Raw genomic sequence first — 24,382 nt, 5'->3', positions numbered from 1 at the left:
CCACAGGGTTCCAATGCCAAAATATAAGGAAATGTTTACACTGTACTTTACAGAGTGTTTAAATGTTGCATAATTGTTTTCTTTTTTTCTTTAGCCAAACCAACAAGTTTATCACTTCCATTGACACCCGAGTCACCAAAGTAAGTACTAAAAAGTGCAAACATTTATAAAAGGGAGGGGGGTTCAGTAGATTTTGGCTACAGCAACTCCATTTCAGCTTGTTTTTATAAATGTGCCCTGTCTTCCAGTGATCCCAAGGGTTCCCCATTTGAGAACAAGACTATTGAACAAACCTTAAGTGTGGAACTCTCTGGAACTGCAGGTGAGAAATGCAAAGTGATGGCTCTTCCTTTAAGCATGGCTTGTGTCTGTTTGTTTACTTTAATATACCACAGGTATGCTGAGATCTCACATAAGTCTCCAGTAGATTCACTTCAGTGCAGTTTAGTATTACTTTTTATCCAGCTACCTGAGAAGAAACATGTTTGAAAATATGGCTCCAAACCTACACAGGAGAGCGTAATTTCTGAGAAAATATGAATGAAACCATCTATCTGTTATACTTTTTTCCATTTCCCCATAGATTTGTGTACTTCTGAGCACCATCTTTCAAAGACAAACCCCACAGCACAGTGTAATAGATGTTACAGATGTAAAAGTTATGTCATTCAGTCTGTCTCCGGGCTGGTCTAGGGCTGTACATGTCTGCATGTTTCAGTGCTTTGTCAATTCTAGATTAATATGTCACAAATAACAGCTTTCTCCTCTACCACTGAACAACTGTTCCATAGCTTAGAGGTAATTTTTAAAAGTGGAATTCATTTGTATTCCTGCTTTTTCTTTTTCTTCCATTAACACACTTCACACAACCTCCCTTTATCTTCCTCGTCATGTCTGATCCTTGGATTTGTACCTTTTGAAGATTTGTAGGATTTTTTATCGTGTAGTGGTTTAGTTCACGCATCACCCATTTAATCATTCATTTAATTCATCTGCTCTTCTTTCTGCTGAAGTCAGTTCCTTCAGACTCAGATCTGTTTTATGGCTTTCCTCTGAACTCTGTTTTGCCTCTGTTTTCTTGAAATGTCCAGAGCCGAGCATAAAAGAACACATTCAGCTCCACCTGAGCTATTGCCAAGACCATTTTCCTTCTCAGTTGTGTAATATTGAAAAATAAGAGATGTACTTGGCATGCATTTCTCTCAGGATAGCAGTAGATGGTAAAGTATGTGATCCCTAGCATCGAGGGGGGGCGTGTATTGCAAAATATGTCTTTAGGTACCACAAATTAGCTTGGTGCTCCTGAATTCAGTGGCGGCAGGCCCAAGCTGGATTTGGGTAGGTACGCTGGGCTTTCACCTTCCTACAACCATCATTGTACTTTCTCAGAAACTTTTTCATTAGTTCAGCATTAAAACATGAACACTTTTCCCTGCCATCTCCTGAAAGTCTGCAGTCTTAATCATTCCTCTCATGGCAAAAGGAAGCATTCTTCCTATACATCTTCATTTTGCAAGACCAACATGAACATGGCAAAATTCACTGTGTGCAGGAGGATAATCCTGTTCAGTGCCAATAAGTGAAGTGAAGTGAAGCATGGAGAATCCTCTTCCATCACTACTGGACAGCAAGTCTGCACAAGGGTGCCCATTTGTAAGCACATGGATAAGCCAGTGCTTAGTGCTGCCAACAGAAAGGGGCAGATGAGGTGACTACAGCAGAGTGGTACAAGCAGTCGTTGAAATCACTGAAGGAAGCAGTGTTTTCTCTCAGCCAAAAAGTCAGCAGCCTGCTTTTGCCATCAGCTGACTAGACAGAAATTGGGAGTCAGTCTGACCCCTGGATAGTCCTCTAGTATTGCGTCCACAGTGGCAACAGGAATGGCCTTGGTATTACCAGATTCATTCCGCTCCATCAGCTGTGCACAGAGGAGGAAACAAAACAGCTCTGTAGTTGCTTGAAAAACATAACCAGCAGAACTGGTGTATTAAAAAAAGCAACAGAAGATGAGAAATAGCACAACTGGGCACATATGTTAACAGGAATGCTATACTGTGATTCTATGATTTCCATTCTGGAAGTAAATAGAAGCTAGCTAGGAAGTAAACTGATAATATTCAGGAAGAATAAGAATTGGAATGTTTTGTGGTCAGGGAGCTGGGTAGTGTTACCAAGCAGTGTACATAATGCTGGCTCTTGGACTTCAAATTGCACTTGCACTGGTCTTCTCAATGCCTGGTGAGGAGGTTTCAGGAGATCATGCAGTAGCTTTATTAATCTGTGTCTGCATATACACGTAGTTTTTATTTTTATATTCATGTGTGTATGTAAGTCTATAAAAAGATGCATGTCTTACTTTTTAAGTAATTTGTACTCCAGTAGTGTTGTGTCCTGAGTCTGCTTGTGCTGGAAGCAAAGTACATAATAGAAACAGCTTGGAGTACTGAAGAAGTTACAGCATATGTGTGTGTGTAAATCATGGCAGAATTGGGACCCACTTCAGTTTAAAAAACAAGCAAAAATAAAATAAGGAAAAAAGTAGTGGCAGTAGTGATTAATAATACCTTGAAGTTCTTCAGAGACCCTGGCAACTCCAAATTATATCCAGATAACCGCATTGCTCATTGTCCTTATATAGGGCAGCTTGCACTGTACAAGCACTATTTATTATAATTTAAATAGGAGTTACCTTGATCTCACTACCGAATTGAAAAGACCATTAGCAGTGCTGCTTGCACTATCGAAGCACAAAGTATTTTAATATAAATAGCAACTCCCTTGATCTCTGTGCTGAAAACAACATTGCTTCCCTCACTGATGAATTAACTACAGAGCAGAAAAATAAATAAATAAAAACATTTCCCACATGAGCCATCAATCTTCGTCACACACACACTTTGGATTCACATATCTAAAGTCAAACTGAAACCGTTCTCTTGCCAATGCTGTATCTTGCTTTACAGCAGATTTTTTAGTAGTCATGAGTGTAACTTCGTCCTCCCTAAAACTGTCAAAACATAGATTTGTCAAATTACAAGGAACAAATATTCTTTGAAGTCTTTTCATGCCGCACATAGGAATTCTTTCAATACACTTTAAACAAGTGTCCTAAGTCCATTGCTGTCTAAAGTCTTATCTCTTGAGGCTGATTATTCTAGTGTTATTCTAAGGAAGCTGGACCAGAACATCATATGGAGGGAGTCCTAGGTGATGATAATGTAGTGATTGAAATTCCTGTGTCAGATGAGTGTTCTGAGTAGGAGGCTCAGAAAAGGTCCATCTCTCTTTGTTTCCACAGCCAGCTGCATTGCCAGTGCCTTGCGAAGAGGCCATGGGCTTGAACCTCTCCAGTGTCTTCCAGAAATCTGGGATGGTTCTGTGTTACCCTTTCCTCTTTGTTACCAGTCAGAAGGGGGGTGTGAGGGGACAGATGGGACTGTGCAAGCACAGGGACTACAGGAGGATGACTCACCTTCTGGAGGTGGCAGTGCTTTTTTTGGCAATCAGGGGCCCCTCAGTGATGGTTTTAGACTTTTGATTGTCTTGGACAAACTTCTGAATGCCAAATGTCAGATAGCATGGCTTCTAATGAATGTTTCTCTCTTCTCTGTGTCTTCTTAAACCTTCCCACCTAAATACTCAAAGCCACCATTTAAGTACAGGGAATCAGTTTACATGCTTAAGGCTCAATCAGAAATTAGATTATTTCCACCCTCGTGTTGAAAAGTCTCTCATTTGATATAGATCCCTGCAATTTATTGTAGTGTAAAACTTCTCACTGGTCTTGGCAGAAAAATTTGATTTTTCTGAAAAGATGGCAGGAGAAGCTGTAATTTTTGCCATCAGAAAAGCTGATGTACACAATCAGCTCGGAGAAGGATTTGGAATTTATGACCATCATTTAAGATACTGGTACCCTGCTATTTGCCCACTTCTAGATTTGTTACCTCTTACTTGTCAGAACAAACACTTAAATTCTGTCATCTAAGAACTTCTTTGACCTCAGAATGATTTCTGATAAAATGAGATGTGAGTTGGAGAGAGTTGTCCAGAGGGAATAAAATCTAGTGAATTGTTTGATGTTTTCAGGCATCTGTGTTTGTTCTCTCCAGCACTGACAACAGGATTAAACTGAATATTCAACGAGCATGTACTGTTTTTATTGTATCATGACTGTTTAATTTTATTATATTTTCCTAGCTTCTGCAATCTAGTGCCATACAAACGCTCTTCTTCTATAGAATTGAGCTGTTACCTTGTGGGCATTGTTTAAAGTGACCTTAAATAATTTTTCCCTTGACAATCCATTTCCAAACCCAAAAGGTATGAAAGAATTAATTTTCAATGCCTCTCAAAAGCCCAGTGCACATGTAGAAAGATTCTAGGGCTGCATTCCCCAAAAGACATTAATTATCAGGCTCCTAAAAACACAGCAAACATCATCAAACTTTTGAATGCTGAGTTACTGTAGAGATTTAGAAATGTCCGTGTCTACGTAAACCAGCATTGAAAATCAGTCCTAAGAAGTCCAGATGTCACTTCTAATGCAAAGGCACTCCCCTAAATTCTGCTTACCAACCTAGCTGAGCTAAATGAGTTGCACTATGAGGTTTTTTTTTTAAGTGGAGTTTTGGAATGTATTGAAAGTAGTTTCACCCTCCCAGAGACTTTCTGGAAAGAAGTTGCTTGGCAGAGTTGGCACATATGCAAACACCTTTTGTTGCATAGACACAGGGAGGATGGTGCTGCTTTGGCAGCAGTGCTGGCAATTTGATGTATGCTGTTTTCTAGCACAAGATCACTGAGTGAGTTCGTAGTATATAGACAGAGTAAGGCAAAGTGCAAACGTACCATTTACCAAAGCTATTCAATTAAGGAAAAGTCCCTACAAAGAAAATGGTTTTATAGCATGTCATGAAAAAATACTTGCCTTTTACTTTAAAAAGAAAAAAGACTGTTTAAGGGTGATGATTGTAGAGTATGTACCACTTCTTACAGATTTGCTGTGCAGAAGTACGTAAGTGAGTGATGTAGAGGTACTTGTTTATTATAGAGCACATTTCAATGCAGTAATCATAAATATTGCTAAGGTTGTGCTCTGTTGAAATATGACCTACATACTCTTGATTGTTTGTGTTACGTGATTTGTCTGACACCCATTACATTCTGGGTAATGGCAGCCATTTGTTGCTGTGCACAGCAGGCTCTTTTGACAAAAGAAAATAGGCAGCAATAAAAAAGCTATAGTCTGAATTACATTCTGCACAGCGCTGCACTGCTGAGAGTTTGTGCAAGTGTGTTAACAATGCTCTGAACTGCCTCTTGTCAGCCTTCAGCCTGTAATAGCCATCTGTCCTTCCATAAATCTGTCAAAACCTGCTAAGTTCAAGAGAGAGTACAGAATATACCTTGTACTGTCAACGTGTAAATGTACACATTGGGGAGGAATCGGTGCGTGTGAAATAATCCAATGGTTATAGAATATTGTAATGCCATTGATGTGGGATCATGGCCCTCAGTGAAGATTACCAGGGATTAGAGTGAAGATGAACAAATGTGCAGCCTGGTTCTGGTTTTCCCAGAACTCACAGTTTGGAGATTGGTCATGGGACACTCTGAAGGTGTGCTTCGTAGTGGTGACGTGAATTCAAAACTTCACGTGCTCCTCCATCCTCTAGTGTAGGTTTGTTCAAAAGTTAAATGAACAGTTTCCAACTTTTATCTGTTTTTACTTGCCTGTGCACTTCCTGCTTCTGCTGAAAACCAGGAAAAAAGCCAGAATGCCACGAGGAAGCCCTTTCTTAGGCTGTCCCAGCCTTGTTCTGCCAGCAAGGGAAGTGCCAGTAAATTTAGCTCAGTCTGTACTTTTGTGAGGGTTTTTTTTGGTACCTTCCCCCCGCCTTTTCTGAAGTTTATTGGGCTCCTTGTAAGGCTTCTGGAAATGTTATACTGTATGTTTTACTTCCTTCCTTCCAGGACAAGCTTTAAAGAAGTGGAATTTGAAATAAGATGTTATTTTGAATATTGGATTATGTCTGAGGTTTCTTTGCCTGAAAGTGTTATATATACATGTTCATTGTGGAGTGTTTGTATTTTTTGCTTCATTCTTTCTTTAAAACTACATCCCAAACCCCAGTAATTAACCCCAGAATTTCTCATGGGCCGTATAATTTCACAAGTAAAAGTACCATTTCTAATTTTTTTTTCCTAGAAAGTTGTTTACTGAAGTATTTGTTCAATCTGAGCCTGAAGTTTTAACTTTGAAAGTATTACTGCAGATTTTTGAATAGGACTGTTGTCTTCATTTTAGCAAAAAATTCGCTTGGTAGTCAAAAGTATTTGTCAGTGAGGAAGTGCATAGGATATGAAATAGAGCTGTCTGAAGTGAATTTCTGGGAAGAAGAAAGAAAAAAATCGAGGACTTTGAGGAAATAATTTACCAGTGATGACTGTGCAAATTTTTTTAGTATTAAATTCAAATTTGGGGTAACTAGAGTTTTAGGTACCATAATCTTTGCCTCAGTTTCCTTGAGTTTTGTGGCATTAGGCAAAGTCTTCTCATAGCCATGGATAGCTCACAACCATTTTTTTGAAACATTCAGACAAAATCAAGCACGTCTCGCACATCAAGTATTCATGCCTTGGTACCTCTATTTTCTTATTTTCTGAAAGAAATTCATTGCAGATAATGCAATGGGACTCCCAGTCTCCATTTGTGCTCCCTAAGGAGCACTGTGCATTGATGGACGCTTTTCCTTCTTTACAGCAAAACACTATAAAACATGTTCCATTTGCATTGATCTGCCAAGCTGCGCTGCATATTTAAAAATACAAACCAGAGCTCTATAGCCATGTTTGAAACACACATTTACTGTAACTCTGTGTGCCCTCTCTTTTCATTCTTGCTAAGGAACTAATGGAAAGTTCCTTGCTTGGGCTAGAAGTATTCTTGGACAGCGTAAGCCTCTGGATTGCTTAGGGATGGTCTAGATTACCTTGGAGAATTTCCTAATCTCTGTCTATTTTGTTATATTTTAAGCGTATATTACTATATTATGTTAGTGTCAATTGGACAGAAGCAAATTTTTCAAAAATTTAACATACTGAGTACCTTCCCAAAGAGAAATTATTTCCTGAACAGTGTCTGCTATTTGCTGTTACTCTGCCCTGATGTCTGGGGTTATCCTTTTGTAAAGTCTGAAGAAATTCAGTGATTTCTGTAGAAAATATTGAAAGTTATATTCCACCCTTATAAAAATAACGGGAAGGTGCTGCTTCAGTTCCCAGGCTTTACTAGAATGTGCTGTAGTCCTTCCTGCAATTTTGTCTCATCACAGTGATATAATCTATTACAGTTACATAAATAATCCTGTTAGTTACCAGTATATTTAGCCATTGTATACTAACGTAATACTTATACTAACCTCACAACTAATACTAAAACTTACCTGTTTCATTTTGACTCCCTACTGCATGATTCTCACCAAGATTTAGTTGTAAATGCAAAGGTTCATTACAGTTGTGGCTGTGGTATTGTTCATTTGGGTTTCAGTTGCAGAACTACATTTTGGGCAAAATACATTAGTTATGCTTATGGCGTGTATTAGACATACATTCTCAATGGTTTTCTAAGTTAATGAACTCTGGAAACAAGGAGTCATTGCCAGTGAGTTAGGGTGGGGTGGCTGTATTTCATTACATTTAAGTTCTGTGTTCTTTGGTACCATTCATTTATTTCTGTTGGCCTTGCTTTTATCCAGGTTCTTCCCCCCTAGGTTCTTTATGTTTTTGATGGTGCCAGTCTTTTGACTTTTCATTTTTACATCAAAATCTATTTTATATTTAACAAAAACGTCTTTGGGGTTTTATCTCTTGATCTTTTCTATCAAAATCTACAGAGAGGGGGCGGATGTCATGGAGGAAGGGGAGGGGCAGAAATTATGCTGGAGATTGATGGCAATGCATTAGTATTGTTGCTATTGTTGTTACCAGACCTTTGGTAGTTTTATTCTCAGTTTTAGCAATGTTAAAGTGACTAGAATGGGTCTTGCTTTTTATCTATTTTAAGAAGCATATGAGCCACCTTTATAAACATTGTATTTGTGCTTAAAAGCATTCTGTACCTCCTTTTACTCCCTGTAGGCCTAACTCCACCTACGACCCCTCCTCATAAAGCCAACCAAGATAATCCTTTTAGGACTTCACCTAAACTGAAGTCATCATGCAAGACTGTTGTACCACCTTCAAAAAAGCCCCGCTATAGTGAGTCTTCCAGTTCTCAAGGAAATAACCCAATCAAGAAGGGTCCAGAACAGTCTGAGCTGTACGTACAGCTTAACAAGACTACTGTACTGTCCAGTGGACATGAGGAGAGAAAGACAAAACGGCCCAGTTTGCGGCTGTTTGGTGACCATGACTACTGTCAATCTGTGAATTCAAAATCGGAAATACACATTAAAGTATCCCAGGAACTTCAGGACTCCAGACAACCAGAACTTAAGGATTCTTCACCTGGGTGGCAGTGTCAGATTTGTTCTTCTTTAGAACAAGACCAGTATTTCAAGAAAGAGACTTTACAGACAAATAAACAGGGATCCCATGGTAATAACAGAAAACAGCTCCAAGACCAGGAAATTCGGGCTGAACTGAATAAGCATTTTGGTCACCCCAGCCAAGCTGTTTTTGATGAAGAAGCAGATAAGACCAGAGAACTAAGGGACAGTGATTACAGTAATGAACAATTCTCCAAACTACCTATGTTTATAAATTCAGGACTAGCAATGGATGGTCTGTTTGATGACAGTGAAGATGAAAGTGATAAACTATGCTACCCTTGGGATGGGACACAAGCCTATTCATTATTTGATGTATCACCTTCTTGCTCTTCTTTTAACTCTCCATGCAGAGATTCAGTGTCTCCACCCAAATCCTTATTTTCTCAAAGATCCCAAAGGACACGCTCTAGATCAAGGTCCTTTCCTCAACGCAGGTCTTGTTCCCGTTCTCCATATTCCCGATCGAGATCAAGGTCGCCCTGTAGTAGATCCTCTTCAAGGTATGGTACAGCAAATTCATGTGCGGTCATTGTAGTTAATAAGAGGAACAGCAAAAACATAAAGAAACTTACAGGAAACAAAGAAAAAAACCAAGAAATAACTTGATCCAGTGCAACTCATTGTATTGCTCCTGAGCTGATTAACTCTGAAGGTTACAGGTTTGCTACAGAAACACTTGTTTCCAATATCCTTTAAATTTGCCAAGTTTACACTTTCTGAGTGGAGGCAGTCAGGTCAGAGGCAGAGCAATTGGTGAGAGATGTACACAACTAACCTTCCCCATTATCTGTGAGCTGCCTGGTGCCAATCTTGCTGCAGCCTCTGTCAGATGGAGTTGACAGAGGCTGACTGTCTGCTCTGTGTTAGCCTCAATAAGGAATATTACTGAAGGGCCAGGAGTGGGGAAATCACTTGAGGCCCCTTAGTTGACTAGGAGATTGCAAACTGTCACTGGAAAATCCCACCGGTAGCTTAGAAGAAATTGTAAGTTCAGGGAAGAGGTAGAAAATGGTGTCAGTAGACTCAAATGGAATGACAGAGGTGAATGTGTTTTCTTCCTGCAGATCTTGTTGCTCTTGTGAGTCCAGCCACTGTAGACACCGAGCATACAGAAGTTCTCCCTTAGGTGGAAGATCGCGGTCCAGATCACCGTGCAGTCGCAGACCCAGGTAGTGCCTTTGGCCTGCATTTGGTTTGCTTTGCAGCTGTTCCTCAGGGGATAATTGTAGAATCGTGGAATCATTAAGGCTGGAAAAACCTCTGGGTTCACTGAGTCCAACCTTTGGGTAAACACCATCATAGCACCTAAATGACAGCATGTCCACTGATTTCTTGAACACTTCCGGGGATGGTGACTCCACTGCTTCCCTGGGCAGCCCATTCCAGTGTCAAACCACCCTTCCAGAAAAGAAATTCTTCCTGGTGTCCAACCTGAACCTCCTGTAGTGGAGTTTGAGGCCATTTCCTCTTGTCCTTTCTCTAATTGCCTGGGATAATAAAGCATTCCAGAAATCTTATTTCTAATTTTACATTCACAAATGCAGGTGCTTGATTTGATGACTAAGTTGTGTTTCCTAGATATGACAGCTATGAGGAATATCAGCATGAAAGGCTGAAGAGGGAAGAATACCGCAAAGAGTATGAAAAACGGGAATCTGAAAGGGCCAAGCAAAGGGAGAGACAGAGGCAGAAAGCAATTGTAAGCACTGTAAAGATAATTTTCCTATTGAAATGGGTCTCTGTTTCTTTTCATTTATTGTAATGCTAGAATTCAGACTTTATTTTCTTTCTTTTTTATAAAAATACAAAAATTTGCTTACGTATATTTCTTAGTATTTTTTATTTTAAGCAAATACATGTTTTTATAACAATTTCTGTTTTGGTGTCACAGTACTAATTTTTTCAGGTTCTATGAATTGCAACTCTGAGTTTTTCACAGTGAACAGATAGGAGAACTTACTAGAAAAGGGGGTCATCCCAGACAATATACTAGTAGAAGAGAACTAGCCTACTTCTTATACAGATCTATGAGTGAACCTGCCTTTTATACTGTATTTCACCTACCAGACATGTGCAAAATTAGGAGTCAGGTGATATACCAGTTGCTGAACTCTTAGAGTGGCTGTAATTGTCTATACAGAGGGTGCAGACAACAGAACTCAAAACTGGAATCCAAAGACTTGAAATATGATTTTTTCAGTGTCTGTGATTTGGTTAAAGTTATTTTTAGCAAAATAGTCTGAAGACACAATGCAATTTAAAGATGTCACTTAGCATTGGCCCTCTCATAATGAATACATGTTATTTAATTATTTTGTTCATCAGTGTTCTCTATGAAACAATTGAAATACCTGAAGCAAAGGAAATAACGTGTATGGGGATAAGCAACTCTCTTGGCTGTTGCAGCAGTAGGACAGAAGAAAGAATGTCTATTAAATGGACAGGTGGTTTTTTCTCCCTTTGACTTCCCCATCGGCAACTGCATTTTGATAAATTAAACTGGGAGCTACTGTAAATACGTTGCTGTAAAAGTTGCTAAGCCCATTTGGTGGCCTCCTTAACATTTTGATTTTCTGTGTCCTACTCTTTCCATTTGGTTGTACCTACATGGCTGTTCTGGCTGTGTTTGGCTCTTGCATGAACTGGTACAGACTAAGATACTTCATCTTCATTCACAGATTTTCCATTAGTGCTCTGTCCAGAGGTCACCAAAATTAATAGGTCTTTTTCCCAGTGCCATTAGTGGACTTTGTAGCAAAAGGTGATTTGTCACACACTTGGCAGCATTTCTCCTAACGCACCTAACAGAGCCAGGACTGTGTAGAGATTGACAGAGACTGGCATAGTCTGCAGCAGTGAGTAGTTCTGGGAGTGAACGGACAACTTTATGGTCTGTTTTTTGTCTCTGCTACTGTTGTTCTTAGTGAGCTTCAGCAAATCATTTCACTTTTCTCTATTTCAGGTGTCCTATCTACCAAATGTGGGTGATAGGTGTATTTTGTAAAGCACAAGATTTAGAGCTATAACGTGCTCTGCTGTGCTGCTGTGAAACACAGTGAAGGCAATGGAATAATTTTGTTTGGCTTCAGACAGGGCCGTATTTAAGTCAATTGTTGCAGTTAGTTTTAAAATATCTGGCTTCCATCTGCTTAGAGATGAATGCTACCTTCCAGCAATCGTAACTTATACTGGCTGTTCTCTCTTAGAGCTACAACAGATTAGAGATTCAAGTAGACCTCTGTCATAGGTGTATCTTGCTACTTCTCAATTACTGTACCTTACCCATATAAATAAACATGAATCCTGCTGAGGAGGTAGAAAATTTGATTTAGTTTAAAACAAACAAATACTTGGCAAGTAGCTAATCAAGAGAAAAGGAAAAAGAAAAGAAAAGAAATTTAAAAAGCTGCAGATATGCTGCATCATACTGCATTAAAAATTCTAGACAATTCAAAACCAAGGTTGAATTTATTTTCTTTTTAAAATGAGCATTTTGATTATAATTAACTTAATTAATGGAATTATTTATTAATAGATATAAATAAATCAAAACTAAAATAAATATCAATAAACAGAACATGGCAGGAAATCTAAAATCCAGTCATCTGTGTGAATTCTGCAGGAAATGTAGATTAAGTCCTATTAATTCCTTTATCCAAAGTCTGCCTGCACTTTTACTTTAAAAGTCTGTATTGAATTGTGCTATTTTATACCCTGTGAAAACAGGTAAGGATTAGGAGACAGCAGAGAAAGGGAATCTCTGATCTCATTAATTCAGTAATAAAATTTGTATAATTTCCAGCATTCTCTGCTCTTTTTCTTATGCCTTTTGGTTTATGGGTCTCTTTTGTGTTACTCTTTTCATTCTTGAGGGATTCAACTCATTTATCGTTCAGCCACAAGAATGTCCTCTCTCTCTTTCCTTGAGCTCTTTCTTCAGTCCCATAAATTTAGTATTCTTTGCTCTCTGTATTGGGGATTTTTTTATTTTCTTTCCAGGCCATTCTCGTGCTGCCAGAACTGATTTATGGCCACATACTTCCAGGTACTATTTAGAAGAGTGGCCCAAAGATTGGGCAGTACTAATGCCTCAGTTACTCCACAGGGCAGGTGACTTTCTTCATTAGAAGCACCGCACTGAGATCTCAAGAGTTAACTGTATAAAGAATGCACAGTAAAAAAGGAGCAGAAGTTATGACAGAGACAAAAGTCATTAGGTATTGTGGAAGCAGTATCTAAAATTAGTCTCTGTTGGTCAAGAGGCATGGGAAAAGTAGGAAAAAGAAATGGGGAAAAAACAGTATTTTAATCTGTCAAAACCATATGTGAAGCAGTGCCCTGTGATTGTGCAGGCAGCTTGCAATTTGGCAGATGTGAAGACATATTGACAGAATACTGAGGAGGCTTGTTTTAGAAGCCTGTTCTCATGCTGTATGGCACAGGCATGTTTGAACCCCCTTCAGTCTTGCACACACGCACCACCACAATCTTTGCTGTAGAAGATTCAGAGCTAGAAGCCTGCGATAGTATTTTCCTGTGTAGATTCCTGAATTCCTGTCTAGATGTAGTGGGTTGAGTGCCCACTAGAATTATTTACTCTTTTTTTCTGCTGTGAGATAGGATTAGAAGAAATAGCAAAGCAGGCTCAAACTTTAAAGGGTATAAAGAAAAGCTTTATTAACAAAACTAGAAGAGAGAAAAAAAAAATAAGAATCAGAATAGAACCTTCAAAACACTTTTTCCTCTCCCCCACAAGTTCCTTTTCTTCCTCACAGACAACGTGCAGAGACAGAACTTAGGTCAGTTTACCACCTCTAAAATAATCTTTCCATCAGTACTTTTAGAGAGAGAAATCTCTTTTGGTCTGCCATGGAAGGAAACTTCTCCACAAGAAAAACAGTTCTCTTATGGCTCAATTCTCACAAATAGCAGCCGCCCGGGAATCGGTGTGGGTGAAGTTCCTCCCATATCACGCAGCCTTCCCACAGCTGCATTATGGGCCAGGTAAACTCATGGGGTACCATTTTAAGGATGAGTGGTGCAAAAGTTCTCTGTATCTCTCTCTCTGAGATAATTTTTTATCTCTGGGAACAGAGGTTTTCTTCTTCTCTTCCTAGGAGCAGGTCTTCATCTCATCTCTCTCTCTGTTCAAGCTTTTCGTAAGATCACAGCTACTTCAACATTTATTTGCTTTAACACGAATGCCTTTGCTCGTATCTGCAATTTGAACTCTTTATCTCCCCATACATGTTTTCCATGACTTAAAGGGATATTCTAGTATATCACAGTCCATCACCATGGCTTTACAAAAGAATTTCAGCCTAAAACCAGGGCATCTCCTCACTCTCTCCCCATCTAGGATGTGACTTCTCCTTCACTGACCTTAGTGTTTTCATATTGTCTCTCTCCTTGTTTTCACTCTGTGCTTTTCTCTCAGTCAGAGAGGATTCAATATTTTGCAAGTTTCATCTGTGCAAGGGTAGAGTTAATATCTCACCGAGGTCATGGCGGTTCCTGTGGCAGTGGCCGCAGGTCATGCTGGGGCTGTGCCAGGATCTGGGGGCTCTAGCTGCCTTCAGTTCCAGCTGTGGGGCTGCTCTGCACAGCTGTGGGGCCGCCCCTGGTCTCAGCTGCGTGATCTCTAGCACAGCTGGGGTCCCCCTCGGCAGGATGACTGGGAGCAGCAGCCAGGGCTGTTCAAGGTGAAGGATTCTTTGGAAAGCTGCGCTTAGTGGCAGGATGTCAGCAGCTGCTAGGGCCCGATCTGGCCGGGACAGGGTCTGCTCCCCTCCCCTCCCACTGCCGTGCCAGGGCTGCAGCAGGAGCAGGGCCTGGCCTGGCCATGTGGCGGAGCAGGGCCAACCCCACCGGTCCCGGTTACCTCTTCCCAGATCCGAAGGAAAGAGAACTTTTCCTGGGGTTTCCCAATTTTTAACGTGTATTCACAGAGGCGTATCCAACTTTCTAGTGCCTTAACAAGATGTCAGTATTCAAAACTAGTCACTAGTTGGCTTCGCCACAGCTTTTCTTAGAAAAATCACTTCCATGGGTAGCTCCTCTCCTCACCAAATGTCAATCAGTGCAAAACCAGCACAGTAGACTTACAGCTGTATACAGGGGATTTGAATTCCAAAGGTACTGTGATATTCTTCTCATCTTCATTTTCTTCTTTTTCCCTCTCCAGTTACTGGAGATTCAGTGCCTTTTTTGTGGTTTAAGGTCCTAATTTTGAGCAGGCATGATCGAAAAATGCAGACTGAGCCTACAAAGTCTTTAGAGAATTAAAAAAAAAAATTTTCATTTGTTTATACTTTTGATTGTGATTCCTTCCCTAACTGACCAAATGTTAGCATAGTTTAGTTTGATCTTGTTTTGTTTTATTTCACTGGGGCACAATTTTTTTTTAGAATGGATCATCACTGAACATAAGATTGGTCTGCCACCAAGACTTGCTTAACCGTGTAAGCCAGATCATAGTGGAGACATGTGGGCTATGAAACTTGAGGAGCACTGCAGGACAGCACAGTCTGCTTAGTGCTTTGTAGAAACTGGGATCCAACCCCCAACCAAGGCAGACCACAGTGGTTTGCCAAGAGGCCTGAGGACCCCTTTTTTCTTCTGATACACTCCAGGAAATTTCTGAGTTGTGTGGACTTTTGCTCCAGCAGTTCATTAGACCATGTGGCAAATACTTTTCAGAGCATGGCACCAAAAATAGCACATTCCAATTGTGGAGTCACTAGCTGGTGATTCCTCATTGATATGGTGCATCAGAGTTGGAGGTGAAGCCTTCTGATGAGCAGCTTGGTGGTGTGGCTCTCTGCTACTCTGCCACTCTGGCCGTGATACTGACTTACAGTGACATCCTTCCTGCAGCTCATTTACTGTGTGCACTGGCTACTGCCAAGAGGTATAACAAAATCAGGTTATACTCATGTAGGAAATTACAATTAGCGTTACGACTTTTCATTCCTAAAGGCTGACAGCCTCTCTGAAACAAGTATCAGGAGTCCCAGTCCCAGAGAGCTTACAGACAGAAGAAGATAAATGTTCTGTGAGGCCACTGCAGTGGAAAGAAACACATGGTTTCAAAGAAAATAAATTGCTCTAAAACAGGAAGGCAGGAGAAAGGTGGTTTCATAAATGAGTGCTTGCCTTCTCTAAAGTCAAACGCCAGAGTCAGTCTTTAATAGAGTGCATTTCCGCTTATGAAGGATTCAATGTCTGTTGTATATTTAGTTTGGATTTTTTTGTTGTTGCTCATCTTGATGGCCTAGATTGCAGGTACTGTAATTTTACTGTATATGTTTCAGCCTAAATTTTGAGTGTTACTGGTCCATTATTATTTTTCTAGAAGTCACCTTATGAACTGTGTGTCTGAACTGTTCAGCCCTTGGTTACCCACACAGCAGCATGTGATAATAATCTCGTTCTGTTGTTTTGTTTTTTTTCTGTGAGTTTTACATTTGCCATTCATACTTACTCACAGGCTGTACTAATTTTTCTTTACTCAATCTAAAGGTTTTTTTCTCATTATTATTACAACAAAAGCTTAAGCTTTAATGGTTTTTTTCCACCCACAGCATTTCAGTTTTTGCAACTCTGTCCAAACCAATTGCCTTTTAAAAATGGTATTTGGCCTTCAGCTCTAAGGATAACAGTCTTCATGGCTTCAAGTCTCTAGTGGCAGGGAAATCATTTGGCATGGAAGGCAACACAGACATGGGCTGTGCACCCAGCCAGACACCTGTGCTGGACTGAGCAGCAGAGCCTTCACAAGCCCATAACAGAACCCAGCTTTAAAATGCTCCTGGATTTCTTCTCTCAGCTTCACATAAAGCATTATCTGGCTCTTGGAGAATTAGGTATGCACCACAGATGTGCAGGCAAAAAGTGGTAGGAAAAGTGGGAACAGCAGCACCTCTGGAGTGACTGCTGTCAGTTCCCAGGGGCCTTGCTTAGCAGCACCATGGGCAGGCAGAGCTAACAACTGTTGGGGGAGAAGCAAAAAAACCCAAGGGAAAACTAGTACATCTACTTGTCTGTGTTTAGTTAAATAATTATGAAATAAAGACTTAGGGATAAGGAAGCACAAAAAAAAATGTTTTGGAGGAGTCCTTTTCAAGACAAAAAGATCCTTAGCATCAGTCAATATTTAGAGGATGAGTGGTCCCTTTATTGATGTGTAAGGTATATCCCAGTCTTGTTTTCTCATATTTTGTTATTCAAATTCCTTAGTATTTTCATTTGAGAGTTAAAATACAGCTTATCAGTCCAAGATTTTCTGCCACATCTTCCTATTCAAATATTTTTACTGCGATGAAGAACAAGCAAGTTTATGAAAGAAGACAGACATGTTAGGCCTGAGGGAGTTGGCTGGACTATTCTTTGTTTTTTCTATCCTGGCAGAGCAAGGAGCCACAGTTAACGCTTATGATGCAAAATAAATCGTACCCTTTTGGGAGGGAAATATAAACAAGTAACTTCTGGAGATTCTTGTAGGTTCCCTCTGCCCATACGAAATTGAAAACAAAAGCTTTTCTCTGCCCTTCTCTAGGTTTCCAAGTCATCTACCATATCTTCTAAAACTGCAGTAAACATCTTACTTAATATGCCCATATAGACTTAGACATGTAACTTACTATCAAAAAAAGGTCTTTAACATTTAGAGGTGTGTTGCAGTTTTGTTAGGCTTCTATAGCTCATATTATTCATGGGAGTAAAAGAAAGGCATCTCTGTGAATATTAATATTCATAGTTGCTTTAAATAAGGCGAAGTTAACCAAGGCAAAGAGAATGCTGTGTGAATCCTGTGTTCTCCAGTATCTTATTCCATTGTAGCACTCTGCTTAAAAAACTACGTGAACCCATCTCCTCATATGTGCACACTGGAGGACATATGGTGCATTTCAGCTTTAAATTTGAATTTCCTTAATTTTGCAGGTTTAACTTATTCCCTTAATGGTACTTTAACAGGCTTTTTTTTTAATTGTTCAGTTTTGGTTTATTACAGTTGTCTTAAAGGGATATTAGAGATAGAAAGGTTATTAGAGGAATAGAAGAAGGAAAAATTGCACAGGCATGCAGACAGACTTATGGAAGAGTGCGCAATAGATATTTCCATCACATTGTAATATAACAATCTCCATGTCAGTGAGTGAAACATTATGTTTTTTTCAGTTGAGATGTATTATCTCAGCTAAAGTATATTAGGCAGTCTGCTGTGTTATGTTCTGCTCCATCTGGTCAGTCATTTAGGTTCAATAGCAAGTATCAGTGGAATTGTTTCTTATCAAGTGTTTCAGTGCGGTTAAATCCTTGATTTGGTAAAACAGTCTGAAAAAGTAATTACTGTGCATATGCAGATTTTCCTGGTTTTGAAGTTTATGGCACCCAACCATAGTGAAAGTAAGCAGAATTAGAATGGGGAAAATGGAAGAAATGCAGATTTCTGTAGCTTGCACTCTCCAGTCACTGCTTCACAGAAGCCCTACCCAAACTCCTGTGTCAGGAAGGTCAGGGCTGTGGACTGGGATACAGCAGAGACAGAGATAAAAAGCAGCAGCTGTCTGGAAAGTACCCTTGTGCCATAAATATATGGCCACCCATGATCACAAGTCCTTCTTTTAGCCATGCTAGCTTCTCCAAACTGCACTGCTGTGGCAGAGAACAAGGGCAGCTTTTGGACCCTGCATTTTGGAAGGTGTAACATTTAAAAGTGGATATGTCTGTCCCAGCATGTTTACAGAGGACTTCAAAGGCGCTCACCTTGGTTCCTTACATAATCAAGAGGCAGCAGTTTGAAGTATCTAAATGAGATCCTTACCTGATCACCCTGATTAGGGAGAGCTGATACATGCTTCGGTAGAGCAACCAAGGACTCCATTGGGCTGACCAGGGACCTGTAAAGGACATGGGTAATTTTTGTGCCATTCCTTAGTGGGTAGGGCTTTTGGGTAGGAATGTTTGATTCTTTTATCTCTGTTTTCTGAAGTTCTAAACTTTCATTTCTCAGGAGCTTAGATTAACTGGATCTGAGCCCCTGAGATTTGTGAGGCCAGGAAAAGAGTCAGCGAAAATAGTTTACTGAATGTGCTAGTAAGAAGGAGTTTCTGTTGGGAGATAGATATTTTACTGTTGGCTTCCTGCTGCAGGAATTGTTTATTTATTTTGCGTTAAATAGTTCCTGAGAGTGAAGTGCTCTCCTGGGAACAGGAAAACAGGATTTTCAGCACCCCTAACTAAGAGTTCTGATGGTCTCTTTATCTCAGATGAATACTCAAGCAAGTAAAGAAGCAACATCAATATAATTTGTGGCTTTACTTGTGTTTTGGTCTGATGTCAATTGTGTTGTCCATGATCCAAGAATGACTAGTGTTTTATGCCTCTGTGGGGACTCATGGAAAAGATACATTTTGTGCTATATCTGAATTGTAACACTATAAACTACCTGTCTCTTCAGGCTAGAATGTTTCTGAGCAGGAATGCAAGTCTATATTTAGGTCCCTAGTGCCTTTTGCGTTGCACAGTTGAGGTGCCATTAGCCTTTAGGCACCTCCAGGTTACGATAGTCATGAATTCTCAGCAGTCAGTGTAGGTCCTTCGGCATTCGACACCTAAATTCTGCACAAGTCTCAGGTGCCAGAGTTGATGGTTTAGACTGACATTGCTCCAGTGACTGACAGGTTTACGCCAGCTGAGAATGTAGTGGTGGTTCAATTTATGGGACTACTGTGTGGGTGTGTAAGGGATGAGTAGTAGGGCCAGTAGTGCCAGGCCAGAGGCAATCAGAGACAGGAAGGCTGAGCACCCAAGCCATGTATAGTATAGTGGGTGCTTCTTTGCCCTGGATACCTTAAGGTCAGTGTTTTAAAGATCTCCTTTTTCAATTTCCTTTTCCAGCAGCTCACTAAATCGCTCTGCTCTCAGAAAAGTGTTTATCCTGAAATTCATGCAGTGACTCTTAAAGGGTTTTCTACTCCTTCCCTCATTCTGCTGAGCGTTTGCACTAAGAAAAGAATGTTACAACCCTGATTGTTATAAAAGTATCTGATGCTTTGTTCCAAACGTTGAAGGAACATGCAGAGGGGACCCTAGCCTAGGGACTTCAGTCAGGTTGTTTTTCTCGGAATGATATATTTTAATGAAATAATTTATTAATTATAATTTAATATTTTAATACTTTTGTATTTTAATTCCATTAATTTCGAATAATTTATTTTACTAAAAGACATCTTTTGGACCTAGTCCTGATTTCTGCTAACAGAGTTAATTTTCTTAGTAGCTGGTACAGGACAGTGTTTTGGATTTAGTATTAATGTTGATAAGACACTGATGTTTTAATTGTTGTTAAGTAGTACTTACTCTAAATGAAGGACTTTCCAGTTTCCCATGCTCTGCCAGGGAGCAGGTGCACAAGATGCTTGGAGGGAGCATGGCCAGGACAGCTGACCTGAGGTGGCCAAATGGATATTCCATACCATGTGGCATCATGCCCAGTAAATAAACGAGAGGGAGTTGGCTGGGAGAGGCAGACCACTGCTCGGGGACAGGCTGGCTGTTGGTCAGCGGGTGCTGAGCAGCTGTGGTGTGCAGCACTTGTTTCTCTTGGGTTTTATTCCTCTCTCTCCCCTTTTCATTACAGTCACTGTCATTATAATTATTACTATTGTTATGTCTTACCCTATTTAATTTTTAAGCTAATCTTAATACAGGAATTTCACCTTTTTCTGATTTTCTTCCCATCCTACCAGCGAGCAGGGAATGAGCTAGGACTGTGTGGTACTTGTTGGCTGGGATGACCACCTTAAACAGTTTTCCTTCTGTTTTAAGGTGTGGATTATGATGGAACAGGATTGCAAAATGAATCAGATATTGAGTCATATGAGCTTATAATATTACGCTTGTAATATGTTTTGTCTGTGGTATTCTTATGCATTTATTGTGTTACTTCATGCTACTCTGCAACTAAGATAAGTTTTGCTCAGTATTGTATACATGGCAAGAGAAAGGGAGTTTCTAGTTTGGAAGAGTTTGCAGTCCTGGAGGGGAAGTGGTAGAAAGGGTGAGAGGGAAGAAAGTGCAGTAGGATACTAAGGGAAGCCTCTGTCAGTGTACAGAACAGTGACAGCCATCGGTGAACCCTTTAGGAGCACACCACCTGACAAATGTAGAGTCACTTAAATACCTTAGATGCTTTCCAGGAGGGAACTATTTCATGTGCTTGCAAGATGCAGTAGGTCTTTCACAAAAGACTGTTTCTATAATTATGCACCCTCTGCACATCTGTGTGTGTATTTGCATGCATGTATAGGTTCATCTCTATTACACATTTGTTAAAAAAATGCCTTCCCCGTTGCTCTTTATCAACAGGAAGAACATCGTGTGATTTATCTGGGTAAAATCAGACCTGACACAACCCGAACAGAACTGAGGGACCGGTTTGAAGTTTTTGGTGAAATTGAGGACTGCACAGTAAATTTGCAGGATGATGGGTAGGAACTTTTGAGATTACTTCTTCTTTGACAGCTGCCATATGTAAAAAATTATGGCAGTAAGATTACTGATATGGGAGTTACCAGTATAAGTCCTGTGACAGATGACATGCTGAGTTCAAAACCTTACTTATTTTCTTTCATCCTTATTTATTAATCTTGCTAGTTGAAATTTCCTGTCCCAGAAATAAGTATTTAGCCGCATGACAGGACAATCATGCTGATAAATGGGTGCAGTACTTCTGGCATTTCCACTGCTGGGTCTCCAGCAAGTTCTTGCTTTCAGGAAGGGGTTACACTAACGTGTGTTAACTCTGCTCAGCTTTTGTTCACAACTGTATTTTCCAATGGCAGAGACAGCTATGGTTTCATCACCTACCGCTATACTTGTGACGCCTTCGCTGCTCTTGAAAATGGATACACTTTACGCAGGTCAAATGAACCTGATTTTGAGCTGTACTTCTGTGGACGCAAGCAGTTTTGCAAGTCTAACTATGCAGACCTAGGTAGGTATTCTGCTCTATGTGAATTAAAGTACATAACTGGAATCTTGTAACTCACAAGAAGTTGGGGTTTGCTTCTTTTTTTGTTTACTGCTGATACCATCTAAATGATTGGAGGGGTGGTGAAGAAAGTGGTTTTCGCTTGCGGTAGGAAGTTTGAAAGTCTACTAATCTGAGCTGGGTTCTTTCAAATATGCCAAACTGTGAATTCTTTTAAAGCCCATTTCCATCATTATCAAAAGTAAGTGCCCAGTATTCAATAATACATTTCTAAGTTGAAAAGATAGCAACGCAGAAACCTCCCACATGCTTTAGTGTTTACTGCTGTAACTGTGCGATTCCAATACCTCACTTATGTATATGAGTGGTAATCAGAGGACAAAATACATGCCTCAACCCAAATACTTCATTATAATTCTTACTTTGACATGAGTTCTGTTGTAGATCGCAGAATTTGCCAGGGGCACTCATTAAACACAATTCATTGCTCAAGTTGAAAGTTGCTCAAATTGAAAGCTAGAAGAGCTTATGGCCAAATCTGACCCTTAATGTGGCAAAAGCCACTGATCTCAACTGGTGATTCTAAAAGTGTGGATAAGCATCTATGTATGAAAGTGTCTCCTTGCAGGGCCTTCCAGTTGCGATGTAAGAGGCTGTGGACACCTTAGCAAATGGCTTTGTTTGCAGTTGGTGTTTGCAGTTACAATGATGTGGGTCTTTATGCATACCAGTCTCCAGCCCCCAGTATGCTGTGATAACTCCAGTCCCAAGTGTGCATGCTGGCTGTCACAACACACCTGGGTCTGTCTGAGTCTTGCCTGGGCAAAAATGTGTGGTTCTGTCCTATGCTCTGAGTCAGGGTGTGGTGCTTCCCCTTGCAAGGGTTTTTGGAGATGTTCAAAGTCTTACAGCGGGAATACTGATGTTAAGTATATGCGTAAAGAGACTATGCAGACTACCAAAACAGCCTCTGTAATATTACAATATATGATAAACTTACCTCTTATTTAATTGCCTTTTAAAATGTAAAGTATTCATTAAATTTTAAACCTTTCCTAATACCTGTATAAATAGACTAAAGGCATGGAAAATACTCTTTTCTGAATAACATAGCAAGGCACATTTTGCTGTTGGATCTATATTAATCAGATATTGTGGATTTTTTTATGAATAAATGACCACAGTCATTAAAATCTCTCATAACCCTGTAACACAGTGCTAATGAAATCTTGTATGTGCTGCCCTCGGCTTTGTACGATGCAGGAAGTGAATACAGATATATTTTTTCTAACCAATTGAAGTCTTTTCAAAATAAATTATAAAGATGATACGCATTGTTCACAATGAATATGCTATAATTCACTTCAGTGGCTAAACAGATAATGTAAAGCTAAGAAAAGGCAATTGACTGCTGAAGAGATACAGGGTTGATGTAGAAAATATAAAAGGTAGCAAGGCATTTGTTGAAATGTAGGCTGATAAGAACAGTAAAACCAGATTGAAGTCTTGCCTTGATTTGACTTATCTTCAGCAATGGAAGCCAAGGTCATCTCTGTATCTCAGAAAATCTGGGGTTTAAAATAAGTTGTCTGAAGGGAACCCTCTTGAACGTTATTCATCACTGGGAGTATTCTCTGTCAACTCTATCCATTGTGAGTGGGACTCCCAGAGTATCTGTGAGCAGACTGTTTTCACTTTGTCCTGCTGACAGCTTGAGCTTCTGTACTTCAGACTGCATTCCCTGTATTTTGCAGAGTATCTGATAGAGCAACATAAGGAAAAGGCAGGATGAACTTTAAAATTCATGAGCTGGTACCAGGACAGAGAGAATTAATCAGCTTTGGGTTGAGTACAGAAGAAAGAAAACACTTGAAAATAGTAGTCAGAAGTTTAACACCTCTCCTCTGTGAGAAGATATTGTCTTAACAGGACTTGTAATGAACATTTAATGCTCAGTGTGTCTTATAGTGGTAGATGGGGAGTTCTGATTAATTCAACACAAGAAATGGCAAGAAAAGGGCACTCTCATAAAGGATACAGGAACTGGTGAGAGTCAGTGTTAACCAGGGTTGACTCCAAAAGGAAATTCGTAATTCATTGCTTGCAGCCATGTCAATAATTGTACTGGAGCTGTGTGGCCACACACATACAACCCCTCCTCTGTGCTGGGAACAGACTGACATCCTGACGTGTCTGAGCAACCGACAGAGCTGGAACAGCTATCCCAGGCCGCAGGGGCTGGGCTGTTGTCGCTGCTGTGGCTTACCACAGCTGATGCAGAAAGCTGAGGAGCCTACCTGAGACTGCTCATGTAGCCATGCAGAGGCCCTGCCCAGAATTGCTCACACTCTAAACAAGCAAACCCAAAAAGATGAATTGAAACAAAACCAGAGATTCTGGCAGGTGTAGAGATTTCTACAAGACCCCAAGGCAAGGCAGTGAGAGGCAGCTGTTTCCTCTGTGTGCTTCTCACAGGCTGCACTGGCTTTCTTCAGAACCTTTCCCAGGAGAATCAAGTCTCGGACATGTCATGAAACACCAGTTGCAAGGCAAAGGTGGAGTTTTGGTTAAGGCACCTGTCAAGATTATCTGGACTACTTTGAGACCTATACACAAGTGTCTTGGTGCTGAAATCCTTGAGGAAACTGTTTTGAGTTAACCTGCTCTAAATGTATATGCAATTAATGATTCTTCCCCACTGCTGATGATGTGTACTGCTTTTGTTAAGTGTTGCTTCTTACCAGGAATGCCTAAAGCTTCCGTTATGGTCATTTCTGTGCTTTTATCATCCCATAAAGTTGTGGTCATAAGTGGATTGTTTCTTCAGTGC

At 40.1% G+C, this 24,382-nt stretch overlaps 1 protein-coding gene across 3 annotated transcripts in view; it reads left to right on the top strand.

Annotated features, from left to right (window-relative positions):
• PPARGC1A (PPARG coactivator 1 alpha) overlaps window positions 1-24,382 on the top strand; it is a 368,694-nt gene that overhangs the window by 340,408 nt on the left and 3,904 nt on the right. For all 3 annotated transcript variants that reach the window (XM_063401710.1, XM_063401711.1, XM_063401712.1), the window contains 7 exons: window positions 95-140; window positions 249-322; window positions 8,143-9,055; window positions 9,620-9,724; window positions 10,134-10,254; window positions 20,928-21,049; window positions 21,404-21,555. In XM_063401710.1, coding sequence (XP_063257780.1) covers window positions 95-140; window positions 249-322; window positions 8,143-9,055; window positions 9,620-9,724; window positions 10,134-10,254; window positions 20,928-21,049; window positions 21,404-21,555 — 1,533 coding nt within the window. The remainder of the gene's footprint in view (window positions 1-94; window positions 141-248; window positions 323-8,142; window positions 9,056-9,619; window positions 9,725-10,133; window positions 10,255-20,927; window positions 21,050-21,403; window positions 21,556-24,382) is intronic.

This window comes from Prinia subflava, chromosome 7 (genome assembly GCF_021018805.1).
Source record: "Prinia subflava isolate CZ2003 ecotype Zambia chromosome 7, Cam_Psub_1.2, whole genome shotgun sequence".
NCBI classification, from domain to species: Eukaryota; Metazoa; Chordata; class Aves; order Passeriformes; family Cisticolidae; genus Prinia; species Prinia subflava.
The sequence above is the reverse complement of the archived record's forward strand: the minus strand, read 5'-3'. Positions and strand labels throughout refer to the sequence as shown.